This window comes from Chelmon rostratus, chromosome 9, assembly GCF_017976325.1.
Source record: "Chelmon rostratus isolate fCheRos1 chromosome 9, fCheRos1.pri, whole genome shotgun sequence".
Taxonomy (NCBI): Eukaryota; Metazoa; Chordata; class Actinopteri; order Chaetodontiformes; family Chaetodontidae; genus Chelmon; species Chelmon rostratus.
In genome coordinates this window covers 17285640-17307340 of record NC_055666.1, presented here as the reverse complement: position 1 = coordinate 17307340, position 21701 = coordinate 17285640, and the positions used below count along the sequence as shown (strand labels likewise).

The 21701-nt window shown below is 45.3% G+C and overlaps 2 protein-coding genes across 3 annotated transcripts in view; one reads left to right on the top strand and one right to left on the bottom strand.

Annotated features, from left to right (window-relative positions):
• mrpl11 (mitochondrial ribosomal protein L11) overlaps positions 1 to 9733 on the top strand; it is a 39935-nt gene extending 30202 nt beyond the window's left edge. For both annotated transcript variants that reach the window (XM_041944256.1, XM_041944257.1), the window contains exons 3-6: positions 1794 to 1889; positions 6626 to 6719; positions 7121 to 7280; positions 9494 to 9733. In XM_041944256.1, coding sequence (XP_041800190.1) covers positions 1794 to 1889; positions 6626 to 6719; positions 7121 to 7280; positions 9494 to 9611 — 468 coding nt within the window. In that variant the 3' untranslated portion in view covers positions 9612 to 9733. The remainder of the gene's footprint in view (positions 1 to 1793; positions 1890 to 6625; positions 6720 to 7120; positions 7281 to 9493) is intronic.
• Positions 9734 to 13959: 4226 nt separating this feature from the next.
• npas4a (neuronal PAS domain protein 4a) lies at positions 13960 to 17914 on the bottom strand. The gene is made up of 8 exons (XM_041944661.1): positions 17740 to 17914; positions 17176 to 17339; positions 16973 to 17075; positions 16556 to 16865; positions 16311 to 16420; positions 16014 to 16149; positions 14110 to 15899; positions 13960 to 13988 (listed from the first exon to the last, which is right to left on the bottom strand). The coding sequence occupies exons 1-8, from the start codon at positions 17912 to 17914 to the stop codon at positions 13960 to 13962; spliced, it is 2817 nt and encodes a 938-aa protein (XP_041800595.1).
• Between the last annotated feature and the right edge of the window lie 3787 nt (positions 17915 to 21701).

Here is a 21701-nt window from a genome sequence, read left to right as displayed (position 1 = left end):
TGGACTCTTGTGGAACAGCTTAATTAAAATATGATTACCTGTCTCTGGTGCATACACAATTGTGTGTGGAACTCAGGGCATACTGTCTGCTATCCCCAAGTGGGTCGCGTCTCTCATCCTCAGGGCAGTCTTTTTTCTTATTTGCCCCTGTTTAGCCTTTTTTTCATGTTTGTTCAAGACCTTTTTTAGCACAGACTGTCTGGTCAGGGAGGCCACGTGAAGTCTTTGCCTCTGTCTATCTTTAGAATAGTCGCTCCTCTGTCTGCATAATGTCTCGCCGTCCGTGCTTAAGCACATTTTAGAAGCATCAGGCATTATCTCTGGCTGCTCGGGGACGCCCTTTCATGGCATTGTGTGGCATGAAAGGGCCATCTGAGTCGGTGGGAGAGATCATTATCCGACATGGGCTGAACAGAAGGAAAGGAGCCGGAGCTGAATGTGTGAGGCAGAGCCCGAGGGATTGCTTTGACTCATACCCAACATCACAGCCTTTATACTAATCCATATTTAATTAGACTTTCCTTCATTGCTCCCTCCCTCCTTGTTTACCCTTGCTATGTTGTTTTATGGGATGTGGAGGGAGGGAAGGGCACGGGTAGAAGGTATTGAGGTTGACATGGGATTACTATTAATAAGCATGGGAGGGGAGGAAAGGTAGCGCCTAGTGAGGGCTCTGGGGACGTAGCTGCGTTTCATTTCATTAATTGGATATTGTAATTCAAATAGAACTCATCAGCTCTGAAACAATAACCTGCCTCGACTCATGATGTGATGTGTTAAAATTTCAATCAGTTTGTTGTTATTGTGTCAGCGGACGCACAGAAGCACCGGTGAGTGATGAGTAGCGTTTTGGACACTAATGAAGTGACGGGCTCGTGTAGACGGAGCGGCTGATTGGAATTCATCAGGTGCTTTTGAAGCCTTTAGTGGAAATGATGTTCAGAGAAGTTTCTGCTCTGTTAAGTTCAAATAAATGTCTTCCGCGTCCTGTCATTGGAGAATGTCTCAGGATGACTGACTTTTCATCAGATCCATTATTAGAATCTGAAAGCTGTGCGCTGCTCTGTTGTGGAGCAATAGAATATCGCAAGTCCATTAAACTGTATAAAAACCCTTTTTTTCTTCCCCTCATGTCTGAAATGAACATTTCAATCAGTGTGTGTTGCCTTTGGGAAGGATGGCGGCTGAAGGTCAGTATAAATTTCTGCAGTAATAATTAGATTCTTTATTAGTCATTTCCACTGAATTCAGCTCCAAAGAGGAATGGTGCAAAGGAGCAGCATTGGCCGGGTGTTGACTTAATGTCACCCATCCATTTTGCTTTCGCTCTGGTTGGCCTTGCAGGAGTTGGAAAATGGGAGGCTCATTCATCACTGGGTTGCTCTGGCTCTGGGCACCAACATGCATTCAGTCATAGCTCGAGTGACAGACACACACACACACTCTATCTGGGAAAACAGAGGAATGCACGCACACACACACACACACGGAGAAGCAGCTCAGTGTGAATATAACAGTGTAAAAGTGTAAAAATGTCTCAGAATGTTACAGCACACGAACACTCACACTCGTCACAAATACGGCGACATGCCTTTTCCCTGAGCCATTCATGTGTGCAAATGTAGTCAGACCTCTCTGAAGTGTTTTGATTGACTGACAGCACAGGCATCTGTATTCTGGCAGCACAGTGTGACACGAGTGACGTTTGAATGTTTGCAAGCTCACAATTCTCATACATTTTAAAACGATCCTCCATCATTTTTCCCTGTTTATTTCCCTGTTTTCCCATCCAGAGAGGAATCCCAATTGGACAGTTCTGCAAGGACTTCAATGAGAAAACCAAAGAGCTGAAGGAGGGCATCCCTCTCCCAATCAAGATCCATGTGAAGGTGAGTCTGCGATGCTTGCTGTGGGTCTCTCTAACCCATCCCTGACCCTCTACACTTAGCACCCCTCCCTCCCACGATTGTGGTTAATTCCACTAGCTGCATAACATTACCAGAGCACTTCCATTATTCATACTCTACCACTGAAGTAAGCCTTTTCCATTTGCATTCATTAATGAAGCAATACCCAGAGGAACTTGGAGTCAAGAAGCATTAAGTGCATGCAAGAAATGTGAATTGCTCAGAAAAAGGGTGTTATGCGCTTGTAGTTTTTATTTTACACGGCCACATATTATTTGACTCGTCACGCCCCCCCCCCACCTCTTTGTGTGTTGTTGCATATCAGGAGTTGCGTCCTTTCTGCTGAATAAATGTGTGTTGTGATGTAATGAGGGGAAGCCTAATCCTTTAAAAGGCGTGAATTTATTTTGACATGCAATATCCAGCAACAGCTCTGCCATCACATCTGGGGCCTTGCCGCTGCCCATCGTTGCCATCTGCTGGCGGTGCATAGTGCTGCGCTTGCTCCAGTCACACTGCACTACACTCTGTGTAATTTCTATGTGTGATTACAACATGTTTCAGCCTCTGACATGAATGTTTTGCAGCTCAACCTTAACCTCAGGCTTGTCGGTAGTTTTGAGCACATCTCCCAGTGCCTTTCATCTTTCTTTAGAGGAACACGTTGACATTTTGGAAAATCCACTTATTCACTTTCTTGCAGAGCGGTAGATGAGAAGATCGATACTACTCTCATGTCTGTGTGTTAAGTAAGCCGCTAGAGCCTGGAGGCAATTGGCTTAGCATAAAGACTGGAAACGGCTAGCCCGGCTCTGTCCAAAGTTCAGGCTACCAGCACTAATTAACATTATGTATCTCATTTGTTTATCCACCAGTGCTGCGCCTGTTCAAAATGTGTGTTCAGAACCGGCCGATTTCTTGGCCTCCAGTATTCCTGCCTGCAGCTGTCTTGAGAACCGCTCATCCAAACAACTTCACACTCGATACTGTGCCTCCTCCAACCTATCTGCCATGACGTTTTTACATTTTAAGGCCTCATTGAAGTCAAAGCCCCATTCAGTGTCTATGAAGAAGCCCCAGATTTTTCATACCTTAATAGTGCACTGGGGGGAGGTTTTGTTCCCTGGAGCAGGCAGGCATGTTGCATCCAGAGAACGTGAAGTATTACCAAGATGGGAGATCTCCAAGCGCAGTACTGTTGCATCGCCTCCAGGTGTGACCATAAAACACAAACTGGCAAAATGGCAAACTTACAAGACTCGCTTTATTCATCTGTCCTTGAATGTACACTATACCAATACACCATACACACTGCGCTTCCTTGGGTCCTCAGCTATACACCTGCCAAATGTAAAGTCGGATCGGATTGACGATTGTTGAGACATTCGAAGGACGGACTTGCATAAAGACAGAGAGTCCGACTCCACTGTTAGATACACAAACAGACATGTAACAAGATTTAGAGTACAGCCATGTTCATGGCTCTAACATGCTGATGTTTAATTAGCACTAAACATAAGTTACATAATTTTTTCAGCTGTTTGACCGTAAAACAAATATTAAACAAATAATATTCTTACCTGCTTATGGCAGTAGAAAAGTCAGGGGGCGCATGAACGTGTGCATCAAATGTAATGGCAACCTACTCAGTAGTTGTTGAGATTTTTCAATCTGGACCAAAGTAGGGGACCAGCAGACCAGCTCACAGACTGCCATTGTCATCCATTAAAAAGACAAGTTGTTTGGAGTTACGTGCTGGAACTATTTCTCAGCGAACAGTGGCCCGGTGCAACGACGTCCTGGTGTCATCACAGAGGTCGCCAGGCAACAATTGATGTCTGTGTGCGGTTTAAACAAACAAGATGTCGCCAATTAATTAATGAGTTTTAGAGCTTCAAGCTAAAAGATGTGATTTAATGTTGGACAGAGCAGGCCAACTGTTTCCAGTCTTTGTGCTAAGCTAATCGCCTCTCATCTGTCTTCAGCATAAAAAATTTAAATATTGCTCCGTCCCTTAAAGATTGTGGGGATTCACCTGTTCCTCCACCATCCATCCACCTCTCTCTGTGTTTTTTTTGCTTTTTCACTTTGCCTGTCAGAAAAGTGGAGTAAATGTTTGTGTTTCATCTTATAAAAATGGAGGCGGAAACAACAGCGACTCATTGAACCTTTGCAACCGATACCTTTCCCATAGATAGAGAAAAATTCTGTTCCCTCTGTCAAAAGGTCAGTACTGTTAGATAAACACGGCTCAGATGACAAATCACCTGCTCTGTGGTATCTTCTCAGCTCAGCCTACAGTTTTATTGCCCAGCGTTTGTTTCTTATTTATTTATTTATTTTCCTGTGTGACAGATAACAGATAATCCAAAGTAAACCTTCCTCAGATGATTTATTGATTGGTGCTATATGTCAGATTTTAATAAAGAAAGGTCTTAGGCCTGGGAGTGAATGTGAATTGAAAGAAAAGGGTCAGAATAACACAGTGAGGCTGAAGAGATTATTTTTGCTTTGCTCCTGAGGGGAGGATGGAAAGGGCGAGCAAATGAGGCTGGAGAGCAGATGTGCAGCGGCATATAGGCGAAGACTGGGGGGTAGACAAAATAATGTGAACGCCTCATGCAAACGGCCTGGGTAACTTCAGTGTTAAAGTCATGTGTCGCTGGCATCAAATTCAGAATATGCATATATCTACATGAATCAATCAATGAATGAAGTTGAGGTAAAACATTTAATATATTGTCTTTGTGTTGTTTTCAATTGAGTATATGTCAAAAGGGATTAGCTAATCATCACGTTGATTAACTAATTAAAGCTGAGAGGGATAAAAGACAAAGCAGGTACTACTGATTTAGAAGGAATTCATAATGATAACAAATAACAATAACAACAATAGCTTATTTATATAGCACCTTTAATGCAAGAATCAGCTGCAGCTGAAAGTGCTTTACAGCAAATAAATCACATGCAGCAAGTGCTTCACATAAAGAAAAGACACAGAAAGAACATGAAAGCAGAGATCGAAAATTAATGTGAATGAATAAGATGGAGGGTAAAACCCATTTCATAATAATGGGTGAAAACAGAAGCATCAAAGGTCTCCATGCTCTCTTATTCCTTTACTACAGTGGCAGTCAGCAATTTGAAATTTAATAGGCGAGAACTCAAAGTATTTGCACACACACACACACACACACACACACACACACACACACACACACACACACACACACACACACACAGAGCCTTCCAATTTCCCGACGGACACAGATTCTCCACCGGTCTTGATTAACCGAAATAAGCCTGTTTCAGCCTCCCCCAGAACGTCTTCCCACGGGCTTAACCTCACTGTGGGTATTATCTGTGTCAGGCACAGCCCAAAGCAGCCCCAGGAGAAACCACCCTGTTGTGGTGCTGTGGGGGTTAAAAAAAACACACTGCAATATTTATCAGGAGAATGCTTAAGATAAGATGGAAAACATACCCCATGAGAAGTAGTGATAAAATAAAGTTAAAATAGACTACACAGAATGCATAAAATCAAGTAAAATACCACATTGTAAAAGAATTACAGCAGTGGGTATGTGTGAGGCAATGCACAAAAGTTTCACGCCTGTATCAGGAGGGTCAAAGCTAGTTAAAGGCTAAAGTGAAGAGATAAGTTTTTAGCTTTCTTTTGAAGATATTTAGCCAGCTGGCTCCCCTGATATCTGTAGGTAGTGTGTTCCAGAGCTTCAGGTTGTAATCGTCAAAGGCTGCAGCCCCGATTCTCTTACGGCTGTTACTGCAAACCTCCAATAAACCAGCAGCATAAGATCACTGTGTTCTTGAAGGCACGTAGTGAACAAGGGCTTTAGCAATGTAGCTTGGTTCTTGTCCATGAAGGGCTTTTTATACAAATCGATTGTAAGTGTTACAGGAAGCCAAAACTGGACCAATGTGCTCTCTGCTCTCGGTTCTGGTTAATAGACGAGCTGCAGTGTTTTGAATGAGCTGCGACGATGCTATAGTATAGACGAGAGGTTGTGATTTTCTCCAAAAACTGCCCACTGCTTCATCGAAGACGCTGAGGAAGACCAGTCGATACGGTCAACAAGATCTGTCTTAGCTTTAATCATGTAGCCTCAATTATAAAGGCTTTTTAACTTTTTACATTTTAATGAAGCCGTATGCCTTGAATTTTTGGGAATCAATCTCGATCTCATTAAGAGGAGGTCTGAGCTTCAGTATGTTGATACTTCAGTTTTGAAATTCAGTCAGAATCTGCTGAAAGTGTCCCAGACCAGCATATCAACAAATTATATTTGCCCAGCTCACGTTAGTCCAGATATCAAAGTTTAGGCTAATGTTAGCATCTGTAGTACAGCCCCAATTCCAAAAACGCTGTGTAAAACATAAATAAAGCAGAATATGATAGTGTGCTAATCCTATTTGTCATATACTCAGAAACAGTACAAAGACATTAGCATTAAACATATTAAAACTCATAGAGCTAAAAACTGCTAGCAACATTTCAGCTGGTTGTCATAGAAATGATGTGTGAAAACTGGACTTCTGCTGGTGTCTCAGCATGAATTTCTGAGGGAGTCATGAACTCTGTGTTTTTAAAATCCTGCCTGCAGTCTGTGTCTTGCTGAGATTATAGTTCCATGAAAATCTCATGTTCACCTGCCCACCTTTGAGCTCAGGTTTTAACTTTAATTCTTCTGTCTCCTCAGCCGGACAGAACCTATGACCTGAAGATCGGCCAGCCTACCGTGTCTTACTTCCTCAAGCAAGCAGCGGGCATCGCGAAAGGCGCCGGGCAGACAGGTGAGATGTGCTGCTACACTGATATATCTGCTCTCACTCCAATTTTCACCCGCTGAGCCCATCCTGTAACGGACACACGTCTCTCCCTGGGCTCGGTTTTAAGCTTTGCTGTGATTGATGTTATATTCATGACGTGGGGGGAACTGCGGCAGAGGAAGGAAGTGGCAAAGGTGGTGTGTTAAGAAAAGAGAATTATAAATTTCTACCTTTAAAGCTCCGAGCCATCTCCAGCCTCGTTTCAGCTGTTGACTTCTAATACCACCTCTACGCCGTCTCCAACACACACACATACACCCACCCACTTTGTCCTCTTCTGTGTCAAACTTTTCCTTGTACCCTTATTAAATTTTTTCCTTCTTTCCTTTCATATTCACACTCTGAAATCTCTTTTATGTGCGAAGGCCACGAGACAGCGGGGAAGGTGTCTGTGAGGGCGGTGTATGAGATTGCCCAGGTGAAAGCCCAGGATGAGTGCTTCAAAGTGAGGAACGCCTCGCTCGAAAACGTTGTCAAAAGCATCATCGGCTCGGCCCGTTCGCTGGGCATCGAGGTTGTCAACGAGTAAGTCCTGATTCTGTTGTCAGTGCGCTCAAAATGTCATTGCATACAACTGTTTTAGAATCAGAGTTGTACATATTTCTGTGGATTTTCAAAAAAGCACGGTGAATGATCCTGGTGTCATAGATGCTGCTATGTCTCCTAATGGCCACTAGAGGTCAGATAACAGTAAAGCATCAACAGTAGCCACAATAATGTGAACACCTACAGCAGCTTCAGTAAATAAACAAATGCAATTCAATAATAAAGGTCTGCACAAAAACTGTTGTAAAGTCAAAGTGCTCAATCAACAGTTGGGATGTCCATTTGGGACGTCGCATTTTATCGGTTTTTGCTCCAGATCACGCTGTGGGGTCTTTACAGGAGTCTCGGAGTGCTTAGTTCTACTTGAGTATGACATCAGACACACACATCCGAGACTCTTTGCAATACTAAGAGACACCACCTCTTTAACGCGTGAAGAACCTCTATTCCTTTAATATTGAGTATCTTTCCTTACAGACTCCTATTAAACATGTATTTTTGTTATATTTACCTTAACTTTTTACAATGTAATATGGCTTCATGAAGTATATTTAGGCAACAATAAGCAATTAGATTTGGAGAGAAATGCAAGTATTTGAGAGCAGGAGCAGTCTGGTAGGCCAGCAACGTAACAAAGCCTTGAAAAAGCCTTGAAAAGGCAAAAGGTGGCTGGTGCAAGGTACGAGTGAGGCCCTATTTAATTATTCATTTATTTATGTGTGTATGGTCCTAGTTTAGTTTTGGCTGCTGTAATGATGTAGTTTGCCGCTTGGCTTAATGAGATGCTCTAAATATTCTTCTGCCTGTCTGTCTGTGGTTGAGGCTTTAGTTTATGGTGCAGTTGGAATGCATTCATACCATGCTGTAGAGTGCACGTATTGTTTGCAGCCCAGCTCTCTGTATACAGAATAACATGAATAATAACATGAGCACCTGACAGTAACAAGCGGTTCAGTGCAACCACACCAGGAACTGCAGGCTCAAAAACTGGAACTCTCTCCTGGCCTCCTGCTGGACCTTGTGGTCAATGTAATGGGGTTAGGGTTGGGGGGTTTCCAGCCAGGAAGCTTTGTCACATGTCATCCCCACGTCTCTCCTGTATGTCCTATCTGTGCGTGTACTGTGAACTGTCCAATTAAAGGAAAATAGCCACAAAAAAAGTTTAAGTGGTGACATGATCCACACACACTAAATCTAAGCAGGTTTTGAGTATTTAGTGTGTTCATGCTGGTGAAGAGGGAAAATAAAGTCTACACAAGATTGTTTGATTGACTCAGTTTGATGACATGCATCAGCACACATGTTGCATAATGTCCTGTTGGTATAAAACAGTTAGGTATGTTGACTTTTTTTTCTATAAATAATTAAAAAACAATTGCTAAGACACAGTATATAGTGCATATTGTTTACAGTCTGCTTCTAAGATAGAAGCTTCTCAAAGACTGTACAGTTTGGGATCAGCGTGCTTTAGATTTCACAGATGTGACGTCTCCCCACTCTGCTTACCCTTGAGGGCCTTTGCATCTTAACACCCACCTGTGTTTACTCTCACACTGTCAGATAGTTATCATTTATTACGTGCACAGCATTTATTTTGCCACGAACTGTTTTAGGTCAGTATACTTGCACAATCGCACTCTACCTCTACCTGCTGCACCTATTTCTACTACAGTTAATGATATTGTATTTTTCCCAGAATCCCTTTCTTCCCATTACTTAAAACTTAACACGTCTTGCGGCTGCAGAGTGTTATGATTTATTGAGAGTGCTGTCAGTGGAGAAATTGGTATCTCTGCCTCTTTTACAATGGGTTTCTCCCTGGATGGTTGTTGAACACTGCTGCACTGTGGTGAGTCCAAAGAGAAGCTCTTAGGCCAAAAGCTGTGTTTAAAGTTAATGTTGCAGATAGCTGAAGGGTTTGCATATTTCTGCTATTCGATATTACCGTCTCCACTGGAAACATCGTGATGTGGTGTTTATCATCCACGTTGGTGCCATTTTATTGAATTTCAAATCACCGAGCTATAAAATGATGTTGAAATGCAAGGAACGTCGTCCGTAACATTTTGTCGTTTAACCTTTTAACGGTTTTAATGCTTTGCCTTTAGATGAGATTTTTCCTCTAACAGTAAGTCAAAGCTCGGGCTAAGTGGATATAATTTGTCCTTCTCTTTCTCCCTCCTCTTCTTCAGTCTCTCAGCCGACGAGTACAGCGTCTTCTTGCAGCAGAGAGAGGAGAAGTTGAAAGCTGATGCAGAAGCGGCAGCCGCAGCTGCTGCAGCTGAAGCTTTGTCGGGCAAAAAGAAATGAAACCTGCGACAACATTAACCCCCCGTTCCTCTTTTTATTGACTCTACACATGAACTGCGTTCATACAAAAACACTGTTTTGTCTCCATATGTGTCTCCAATCTTAATAAACTCTTGTTCTCATTTTTTTCTTGTTTGTGTCTTTATTCACATCTGATATTAAGACATTTCTTTACAGCAAATTATTTGTTTTCAGCATTTTTTTTTAATATTTACGAGATTTTACTTCACCGACGTTGTAGCAACAAAAGCCTTGACTCAAACTTTGAGAGTATTTATGACCCTGAGCGTTTCATTTCCTCTGAGCCGAGCTAATGAAACTGTAATTGCTCTGTCTTGGATTTGTGTATGCAGTCTCTTTGATGTTATTATCTATTATTAACACTTCTGGAAGCCATTTGGCTTTTTGTCAGGTTGTGCAGATGGTTTCTTGCACACTTGACACATCTGTGATCTAAAGGGTTCATCACATGAGTTATTGCTAAAATCACATGAACTTATTGCAGGTCGATCACACAATATTACTTTTTATTGATTTTAACCAGAAATACATAGTTTTGTTTTTGAACATAAAGGCTTTGGTCCCATGTAGTGCAGAAAGATTGAACAAGTGCTGAAACAATAAGTTAACAGTCTAGTAAAAGTAATTACAATCATTTTAAGAACCAATTAAGTCATTTATCAAGCAAAAATACTTACAATTACCTGCTTACAGCTTCTCACATGCAGATTTGCTGTTTTTCTGTTGTAAGTTTTGGGATTTTTGAATGTTGATCAGACAAAACAAGTAATTTGAACATGTTATCATGGACTTTAGCATCTTTTAGCGAGCATTTCTCACTATTTGCAACATTTAGATAAACAGTCATTGATTAATGAGAAAAATAATTTACTGATTAGTAGATTTTGAAAATAATAATCAGTTGCAGCTTTACAAGGAACACAGTTCTTTGCCTGGAACATCAGTCTGAGGATTTTATATGTGAGTTTTCCTGCGTTTGCTGTATTATGACATATAACCATATCAGAAATTTTTTTCTCATCAAAGGATGGGTTCACATTTTTTCAAAACAGCACTTGCCCATTTGTACAGTGCATTGAAAGTCTCAATGGCTGCTGTAATTGGTCCTTCTCTTCATACTGTGTGAAGGAATCCCTTCCTAAAGCGAATCCAGTATAAAACCACTGTCCAACTTTGACATTTTGCTGTAACTGAGTATCTTCTAATGCAACAGTCTGGGCCAAATGTGGCTCAGGAAGTGGAGGATGCTGTCCTTTAATCACAAGAAGGTTGGTGTGTGGATCCCCAGCTGTTCCTGCCCTGTTCAAATGTCCTTGGGAACCCCACTTTGCTGCAGATGGTCACGGCTCGGTTCCACCGGTGTGTGTGAAAGAGTGGGTAAGCAGCAAAAAGCGCTTTAGATAAAAGTTGTTTGTTTGGTCCAAATTTCCACCTTTGTGTTCCTGTTCCTCCACCACAGCTCAGCAGGGAAATACAAAGAGGGAACAATGTCTTCAAAGCTCCCACTGACATGAGGAACCCTCTTACCAACCACTAACTGTGTGCATGTGAGTATTGTTTAAAATGTGATCTTAAGCATATCACCCAGCCCCACGTGAACTCTGCCTATATATAAGATTTGAGTCTTTATTCCTCCTGTGGTCTTGCCATCATCAAATCTAAAACTAAAACTCTTCCTAACCTTCTCCTAACATGGCTCCTCAGACACAGCATCCTCTTGTCTGCTGCAGTACTTGTCTGTGCCAGAAGATGGCAGCAGTCAGCTGTGCAGCACTGACTCCGCTGCTATCTGCGCTCCATCACAGACACTGCAGCAGCCGGTGATGGAACAAAATGTTCGCTTGCAGAAAACCAGTATAATTTTTCTGGCTTTGCCTCATTACATGTAATAGATTCTGTGTTATCTGTTGATGAGACCTGGCCGAAAAAATCCTATATTATTCCTCAATCCGCAAAACCCATCTTCTATCTTTTATCTGTCATGATTTACAGAAAATTGGTTATCCATGTGTCTGTTTTTTTTCCTGTGATTTTGATTATCTCCTTTTCATCCTGTGGCGACACAGCATCAGTTTGTCCCACATCCCTCTTTACTGTACCTCTAATTTTAGCCTCCCCTCACTCTTTCTTTGTCTCCCCCCTCTCTCCAGCCCTCCCCTCTCTGATCCTTCTGAATGGAGGCTGAGAATAGACGGGAGGCTGTTTCAGCCAGAGCTCTTGAGCAGGAATGCCTATATATGGACTCTTACACCACGTCGAGCGCTGATAGAGTCGCAGGTACACCGAGCGAATGTGGGCTACTGTGATTTGTAAAGAGGGGTGGCGGGGGGGTCATATGCCTACTATTATGTGTGTGCGTGCATCATCATAAGTGGGAGGCCAACTGTGTGTGCACATGCGCACGCAAAAACCTCGATGCCAAGAGTGTGCGTCAGTCTGAGTCAGATAGTGTCTCATTCTGTCTCGTCATGTGTGTGCGTCAGTGCTGTTGCTGAGCGAAACTCGCTCCAGGGGAAGAAATGGAGGAGAGTGTATGGGAGGGAGAGGAAAAGAGGCAAGGATGGTGGGATGGTGATGATGATGATGATGAGGCTGAGGGAGGAACAAGGGGCTTGACTATGACGACACAAATGCATCAGCCGCATTAAGTGCACTTTAATATAAATGCATTTGTATGACAACCAAATACACTTATAAGCAACACAATAGAACACTGGTCCACAATGTCCATTCTGCAGTAAGTAAGATGTTTAGAATATATTCCATCTTATGCAATAAAAATCTCTTTCTTATATATACAGACCAAGAGCAATTTCATACAAATGTACAAATGTGTACAACCTTTCTGAAAAGAACATATGCCTATATCCACAGACATAATGCATATGCATGAACATCTTTTTCAAATATCACACATACAATATAGTAATTTTACACATGTATATTAACTTAGCCTTTAATAGCTAGAACGTAGGAATCAATCCTTTACTTGACCGTAGACAACTCTACGTGAGCATGTCGACACCATGGGAATAGTACCATTCTCAACCCGTGTCGCTTGGTAACTGAATAGAAATAGCACCCCATCCCTATTTTCATTTTTTAAAACAAAACTTTTGTATTCTAACCCCTCTCAAAAAAGAAGAATCGCTCATTCACATAGTCAATTGTGCCTCACTACACCGCGCTCCAGTGGAGCAACGATGTAAAAGTCCATGTTGAATGGACATGATAAAGAGTTCAGAGTTCAGCAGGTCAGGGCCGTTTCAGGCACGCAGGAGCCGCTATAAGCTGCCAGCATTGCAAATATTGATGCTGCAACAATATCCAGCCGACTGCCCTCAGGGCCAGGAGGGACCTGAAGAGCCCACATTCAGAGTCTAATGTACAGTACAACGTAGCAGTGGATTTGTGGCATGATCAGAGCTCCGGCAAACTTCCAGACTATTTCTTGTTTTGTGTTTCATCTCGTAAAACAATGGACACCTTCAACATTCGGGAGATCTTCACATGCCAGGACCCCTTCGCATGTTTTCTTTTTTGTTTGCACATCACATTGATACACAAGATTTTAGATGGAGAACTAGATATGAAATGTTAAAGGTTCAAAGCCGCAAACTCAAAGCTCAAAGTATCTCAGGTTTAAAGTTGATAGCTGTATTTTTGAGTTCTGATGTTGCCTTTAAGGCTGTGAGAAAGAGTGTTATCAAATCAGAGCTGTGCTGCCTCTGAAGACCGGACAGAAGAGTTCCCAGAATTAATTAATTTGATGTACAGATAGTGATTATCCCAAGGTTGTAAAAAAATTTGTAAACATTTGACTTCCAATACATTTGAGGTTTGGGTTTGCGTTGCTGCATGTCAGGCAAAAGTGCTAGAGCTCATCTCCCTATTGAAGTAGCAAGAAATGTTTTGGTTTTTTTTTGTTCACAACAGATTTTTCACTACGAGTGAATACAAGTGCACGTCTGGAAGTTAAACAGCGCTTACAAGTTCAGAGAGGTTTCTCTGTCTGATCATATCTGAAGCTCATGTTGCAGAGAAGCTGAAAGACACCACATGGACTCAAAACCCAGGCAGTTGTGGGTCCATGTGGTTGCACCATCATGTAAATGTTGCACCAGTTTTGTAGTAGTATACAGATTAATGACTGAACAAAAATATAAAGCCAATCTTTGTTCTTAGGAGACATGTAGGAGTTAAAGTCCTTAAGTTGTATATACATTATGTATATTTATACACTTAATTATTTTTTACTTTTCAGTAAAAGGGGCTCCACAAAATATGACAATATGCCATACTTAATGAAGTAAGTCACAGACTTATTTTAGAACGGAGGAACACTTCCACTCCCATCTGAAAGACAAAAAAGTAGACAAGAGAGAGAGGACGTTAGTGGTGTATCTTCAAAAAAGCTTTTTCATCACATTTAAGAAGATTAAGGTTAAAGTAAAGAAGAACCCAGGCAGATTCTTACCTTTGTGGAAGCACTGTGACGATGGATGACATTGGAGTTGATACAACTCAGGTTGTTGCCCTAAGCCAGGGGCGATCGAGGCACCTGCCCCAAACATGGGTTCCAGGACGGCCAGTTCCTCCAGGAGGGACTGAGTGCAAGACACAGCGGGCGTGGGCGAGACGATGGGCATGGAGGTGGCGGGGCTGGGGGAGGCAGTGAGAATGAGGGGAGGGGAAGCTGGAATGGAGGAGCAAGAGGACACAGGAGATGACACCACCTCGATCTCCATTGCTTCCTCCGCTAGCCCCTCCCCTTCCGCCGTCGCCCCGGCCTCAGCAGCCACAGTCGCCCCGCACCCAGCCATGGAGTTACATTGCGCCGATTGGACGCTACAGAAGTGGCCCACTCCCTCAAACTGGGAGGGTTGGTGCCAGCACACTGGGGTTTGAGGAGAGGTTGGGCTGGAGGGATTGGGAATAGGGGAGGAGGAGGGGGAGGGGGAGGGGGAGGAGAGGCCGGTGGACTGAAGAGGAGTGAAGTCGTCTTGGAAGAGGGTTTCTAGGATGCTCTCTTCAAACAGAGAATCATCATCGTCGAGGAAGATGGGAATGTCCAAGCCTCTCCATGCTTTGATGGGATAAAACTCCCTAAGCATGTGGACTGAATCAACATCAGCAGTTTCTATGGTGGGAGCCAGGAAGGGGGAGGGGGGGGAGGATGAGGGTGACATGGAGGGCGGGGAGAGTTTGGACAAGAGCGGATCCAGGTAGAATCCCTCTGCCAGTGAGCTGATACGCTGAGCTAAGAGGGAGATTTCTGCCCTCTCCTTCTCCCGCTCTCTCTCTAGGGAGAAGAAGGAGAGGCAGGGCTGTTTACCGGGTGACGCCTCAGGGGTGAGGAGGCCCTCAGGGGGACACTGAAGTGGCCCCAGTGGTACATCTACATACAGCGGACCCCGAACCTCGGGCAGGGTCATCACTGTGCAGTCGCCGTCTCCGGGGCTGTCAGGTGTGGGGGGCAGTTTCTCATACAGGGAGCCACTGCAAGAGTCGATGGAGAAGAGGAAGTCAGTGGATGGAGTAGGCAGCGCAAGGGGAAGTTTGGTAGACAGGGTGGTGGGGGGAGCGGGACTGGAGGCGGTGGTTGGTGGGGCTGAGGAGGAAGCTGCAGGGGCCAGCGAGGTGCTGGCTGTGGCTGTTGTAGCAGAGGGCGGAGGCGTGGTTGTGCCAGTAGGGTCGAAGCTGAAGAGGGGTTCGCCGAATGGGAAGCTAGCCCCGCCAATCTGGGGGGTGTAGGGCGGCGTGCACACAAACTCTTTGGTCTGCTGAGCTTGTGAGGTGGGGACGGGGGGGAGAGGCAGGGGGAGAGCTGGCAGCGGAGGGTCGAGCTGGAAGGAGGGCGGCAGGAGAATGTTCTGGGTTAAAAAGTCTAAGTCTGCTACTGTTTCAACAGTGACTGGAGTTGGGGAGGAGGCGGCTGAGGGGCTTTCGGTCGGTTGCTGCTGAAAGAAGCTTTCTTCCTCCAGAGAGGAGATACTGGAGCGGGGGTCTCCCTCCAGCTGCATGGCCTCTGCAGCAGAACTCCCTGGTTCATCAGAGGAGCCCACACTGCAGCCAGCAGTGCTGAAGTCAAAGGACTGGGCAGACAGGCCGCTGCTGCCTGGGGTGAAGACCTGGTCTGGGCTGGACAGGGTTTCTGGAGACTGGAGGCTCAGACTCTCCTGCTGAGAGGTGCCAGCACTCAGAACCAGGGTTAGCTGGGTCTGCTCTGAGCTGAGCTGCTGACGCACTGACCAGGCCTCAGAATCACTGATAGAGAGAGGCAGAAACAGGAAGTTAGGAAGGTGTTTTTCCTTCTATTAATAATTTTGTCTATAAATTGATGAGTGTTGTGTTGTTTTTTAAAAAAAGGGCAGTAAATACCTGATGATGTAGTTGTTGCTGCTGATGGGGATTTCTCCAGGCTGCAGCTGAAGCACCATGTAGAGCCAAACCCACGACTGGTCCTGAGCTTGCACACGCACCACCATCTCAGCTCTGCCCTCTCCTCCTTCTCTCACTGTGGAACAACAGTCACAGCACAAGTTGGCATTGGTTTGTAATCCTATTAATCATCGTAGTGTTTTTCATTGCGTGGATGTACCAGTGGGCACGATGTGTGTGTAACTGTGTGGGCACGGACGGTTGTAACTGGTAGGTATGTGTGAAGAGCATACTTACATAGGCTGCGGTGCTGAGCGGAGGCATGTGACAGATCCTGTGGGTGGAGGAGGCTGTACCAGGAGCGAGAGCGTAAAGCTGTCACATCAAAGCCAAGATAGGCGCTCACACTGCAGGGGAGAGTGGGTGGTGATAAGTTAGGAGGATAATGTTGTACCCTTTCAAGTTATTTCATAAGCAGATTAATAGCGGTCCATATGAAAGCAACAGGTGGGAGTGAGGGTCTGCTGTTTGTTTGACCTCACCTGTCCTGGGCTGTGTGCAGCCTCATGTCCCGGCCATGCTGCGAGTGAAAGCAGGCCAGGAACAAGTTGGTGTCAGCCAGGGGAGGAGTCGAGGCTGACTCCCGTTCTGCACCGGGGCCGGAGCGGGTCGGGTGGGGCTCCAGGGGGGAACAGAAACACACCCAGACCGGGTTGGAGGTCCAGTAGGACCCGGTGGTAGGAGAGCTGGAGGGAGGAGAGAGGCAGCGAGCTCGGATCAGAACCAGCTTGTTCCCAGCACTCTGCCTCCGCACGGACTTGGAGGTGTTGAATCGACAGCGGAAGAGACGGTCTGTGGAGGAGAAGATGAGAAAAGGTTCGGTTAAAAATCACATTCGCTCAGTCTGAAAGTGGCAAAAAAAACAACTTGTGAATTTGAATGTGCACGCTTTTTCTTACCCATCTCAAGTGATGTAGAGGTCGACAGGTTGCTCCTCATGATAAAGTGGTCTGAGGCGTCGATGATATCATACACGCTGTCCCCCTGTGCCACAAGATCCACCTGGAGAATCACAAACAGAAACGTTATTCATGAAGCCCCGGAGCAGAGCTGAGATATCCCGTCAGTAGGCTCAGAACGGCTCGTCTCTGTGTGCGCTCACCATGGAGTGTCCGAGGTGCTCGGAGACGCTGTCTGACAGGTACAGGAGCTTCCCTTCCCCGGTCAGCAGCATCAGAAACCCCGGCAGCGCCTGCATCAACTCCGACAGTTCGTGGAAAGACAGAAACCCTGCGCTCTCCTCAAGACTAGCCGCAGCTCCCGCTCCTGGAGAGAGAGAAAAAACAGAGCAGAAAGGTGGCAAATCTGTTAGTAAAGCGGATCCTGAGAGAAATGAACATATCTGATCTCCGCAGTGGGAGAAACGGTGGCCGCAGTGTGTTTCAGCACCACGGACAGCGAAGCCGCTGGATTAATAGTGCCGAAGCGTTTCAGCACCCAGGACAGCGACAGACTGCCGCTCTGACGGGTTTATCAGCTTCTACATCGATTATTTCCGATTAGTTAACGACCCACAGCTCTGCACTTCAAAGATGAGATTTGTGTCAAGACAATTGCGTGCGGCGCCACTGAAACACTTGTTGATCCCTCTCCTGTGAGCACGATGCAGCACCGTGACATGAGATTCATCAACAGGTCGCTTTATTCAGAGGAAATTCAGTCTTACCTTGAGTGAAGAAGACGGATTTCCTGGTGTACATGCAGGCGAGTGACATGATGTGCAGGTACGAGAGCCGCGCTTTATCTGCATCGGATATGGGCAACAAGTCCTTCAGGTTCCGGATCTCGGCGTTGATCTGGTCCCGTCGAGCCTTGGACGCTCCTTTGGTTGAGCGGTACATCGTGGCCGGTTGTTGCGGTGAACTATCGAAATTCCTCCAGATGCGAGTTGGAGAGTTGCGTGCGGAGTGCCGTTGAACGCCGCGCCTCGGCTGGAGTCGGGGTCTCTGTCTCCGAGGTGTGTTAAGAGACAGGTTGTAGAAGTGGAGAAGCTCTGAGGTGTGTTATTGCACTTTCATCTCAGCTATTTTGTTGTTGTTTTCCCCAGAGGAAGGCTGAAAGACCTTCTCCTGTCCGGTCTCCGTCCGCTTTAGCTCCGCCACAGCGTCCAGCACGGATGGCTGGCCGTCTGCTGGATGTCTGTCCCCCCTCTCGGAGTGCAGGTGAATCGGCGGCCGTGGTAGCCGTCTCTCTCACAGAAGTCCGGAACCCGTAAATCTGGTTGAGGGACTCTGCTCGCAGGTCACTTATATAGCCTGGGACTCCGCCGGAGTAGGGGGGCTCCCAACGCACCAACACCGACGTAAAACGGAGGGAGGGGGGTGGAGAAGAAGGAGGGGGCCGAGGGGGATGGATATGTCTCATATCAGTGTTAGCCATGGTGAAAGTCTCCCCCCTCCCTCTCCCGTGCCCTCTCCTTTCGGTGACTCTCGCTCGACGTCAGCTCTTCCCTCTACTCGATGATGACGTCGGGCTGAAATCGGGAGCTCCGGCGACGCAAAAAGCCCGATTTGGACAAAACCGAGTAAGGGGCGGAGCAAGCGTAAAACGTAAACGGAGTCACCGGACTCCGGTGTATTGGAGGAGGAGGAGGAGGGGCGGATGGGGGTGTGCAGGGAAAGGAGGGGTGGTGGGAAGACTGGGTTGCATAGGAAAGAGGTCTCTGTGTTTAAATGTCTGGCACCTGAGGTAGGCTATACCCCGTCATTGCCTGTTTGCCCCGGACCTGTCAGAAAACACGGCAGGTGCTCGTTAGGTGCGATCCAGCACTTCATTTTGACATTTTACTGTCAACACGTCTGAACATGTGAGCCCGATGATTTGCCTCTCGCCGCACAGCCGAGCGCTGGGCTGCTGCTCCGGGAGGCGGACGCGGATGCTGAGGCTGTGTCACTGCGCTCCGTCGCCTTTTATGAATGGATCCTCATCCCCGAGCAGCCGACAGCAGCAATGAATGCATACATCAGCACAGAATGGGCCGATAGTCTGCTGTTGTTTTAGTCTGTTGGACGCGGATGCTGCGTGCTTTCACTGCAGTTTCATATTGTCTGCCTGTTAACAGGCATTCTTTGGCGTTTCGTGAATATATTTTACAATATAATGGACTATAGGTAATACACTGAAACGCTATGTGCATATTTTGTGCTACATGTATGTTTTTAATGCAATGTGCGTGAGCCACGTCAGACACAGTCCCGCTGCCTTGCGATGGAGAACACAGTTTTTCTGATTCTGCCATTACAATGAACAGGCGAGAGCAGCCCAGTTTTCATTTCCAGAGTCATAATCAGCAAAAGCAGTCAGACCAGTATGTATAAATAAATACACGGCACAAACAACTGGTCAGCTTGACCAGTGAGACACCAGCATATGACCGTCAAACCCCAGCAGCCATCATGTCGTAGCTGTCAGAATGGCTCTCTTATAATTGAACTGTTTAATGACGTGTGTGTGCGTCAGGGTCGGCGCTTTGTTCCCAGTCTGTTTAAAGACTCCCAGCGACGATCTGCCACAGCTTAATGAAGAGTGCAGTCATTTTAATGACTGCCATTCATGAATTATTGGACGCGCGCGCAAACAGCAGCCGGTGTTGCGCAACCTGCAAACCCCGTCGCCGCCGGTCTCACGTGAGGTAAGCGGCGCTGTGTCTAAAAATAGATCTCACAGGTGACCCACGCGAGGACTGCGAGGCGCGCCCCCGCGCCCAGCCCCGATCTGATCTATTTATAGAGAGGAGATTTCACTTTTAGCCCCCCCAGTCCCCCAAAAATAGATATGGCGTATGTGCTTCACATGTGGAACACACACACACACACCTGGATCTGTGCCACTGTGCACACACACACACACACACACACACACACATACACATGGAACACATGTTCCATCCAGATTACGAATACATTTGTCACACCAATTGTTTTTCATGTGTGTGTGTGTGTGTGTGTGTGTGTGAAGGGGCGGGAGTGTTTTTTGATGGTGGCAAATGTGTTCCTTTGAAAACTGATTAGAGAAAATGTTCCAGCACATTTTCTCCCTCAGCAGTGTCCCCATAATGTGCATCATTAAATCTTAGGGTGAAGACTTGGGTTAAGGTTAGAGTTAGGCTTAGGATAAGGTTAAGGTTAGGATAAGGGTTAGGGTTAGGAAAGTACTGGCTATGGTTATGGTCTCCTGGAAATCAAGGGAAGTCTATGCAACATCCCCAAAAGTGATGGATACCTAACATGTGCGTGTCTGCGTGCATGCATGTGTGTGTAGTACTCCTTTCCCATTAACAAAACATTTCTAAAAGGACACAGAACCTGTTCTATTGTCTAATCCAACCAGATGAATGAAGACAGATGCAGAGTCAACAGCACAAGCCTGATTTGTTGAAAATGATGGATTATTTTGGCCCACTGTTTACCCCCTCTGATGTTTCTCTACATGCAGAGGATAACTCACTGATGAATCATCCTGCATCTTGTTGCGGACCTTCAGCTGCTCTTGTTTCAGTGCCTCTGTTTGTCTGGTTTTTGTTCTGTGTTTTTATTTTTTTTTTTGCCCAAGTGCTCCTGGGTCTGTTTTTGTCTCACATTTCATTGGTTTTCTTATTGGATGACTCAGCCATCTCTGCTTCCTCTTCTCTCGTTGTATTTTCACCGCTGGTTCCTGTCTGATATTGACCCAAAGCTACCAGATTGTTACCAGATGATCACAGGAGAATGATGGATTTGCATTTAGAGGTAAAGTACAGCTTCACTGACTTTTTTCAAGTCCTCACTTTCACTCTCTATGGTTTAACTGAGCTTCACTCGAGGCCTTTAAGCTCTGGAAAGAGAGATGTGAGTTTGTCATCTCTGCTGCACGTCACATGGGCCCCAGAGCAGAGGGAAATACATCACACACCAGTCTGTTGCTAAAGTGGGGTCCACACTGTGTCGGCACAGTGACATCAGCTCTCCTTTTGGCTATTCTGGATGCAGCGTCATGCTCTTTCATTAGTGCAGTTTACTCAGAGAAGAAATAATTGTGCAGAGGTTGTGCAAATATTTTAGAAACTGAGTCTGAAAGGACGAAAGTTGACTCATGCCTTTTCTTTCAGGTGCGTCTAATAATCTTTCACGTTGTTTGATGTGGCCCTGTTGCATGAGTTTGGTGTCAAAGTACATCGTTAAGGTGCCACAGGTGAGTGCCCTCAGGTGAGAATGTCAGAGGGGTAAAACTGGGAAAACAAAGTGAGGCTTCATGAGTTTGGAGTCGTGTGGTTCTGTCTGTTCTCAGGACGATTTGGAAAGTATGTTTATACTTTAAAGTATCTGCTGAGTTCAGTTAGAAATTGAATTAATAACACGACAGAAATGAGAACAGGTCTGCTTGACTAATTCTAGTCAACACAAGAAAACAAAGTGATTATTTATAGAGGGCATGAAAATGTTTCCCCATGAATCAATTTAAATCTCTATTAGAGCTGAAAGTATTGATTAATCAATTAGCCAGTCAACAAAAGATTAATCAGCAGTTGTTTTGATAATCCATTAATCGTTTAAGTTGTTGTCTTTTCTTCTTACTCATGAGGATTTGCTGCTTTACTTATGTGACTGCAGACTGCATTTCTTTAGGTTTAGGAGTGTTCTGCAGAGAAAA

Bases quoted from the DNA above. Each gene is read 5' to 3' on its own strand.
- npas4a (XM_041944661.1), bottom strand. From the start codon at position 17,914: ATGTACCGCTCAACCAAAGGAGCGTCCAAGGCTCGACGGGACCAGATC. The intron at 15,900-16,013 runs GTATTTACTGCC...TCTCTCTATCAG, and splicing joins AGCAACAACTACATCATCAG to TGATTCTGAGGCCTGGTCAG. The intron at 13,989-14,109 runs GTAAGAATCTGC...TTTGTCTTTCAG, and splicing joins GTCACAGTGCTTCCACAAAG to ATGGGAGTGGAAGTGTTCCT.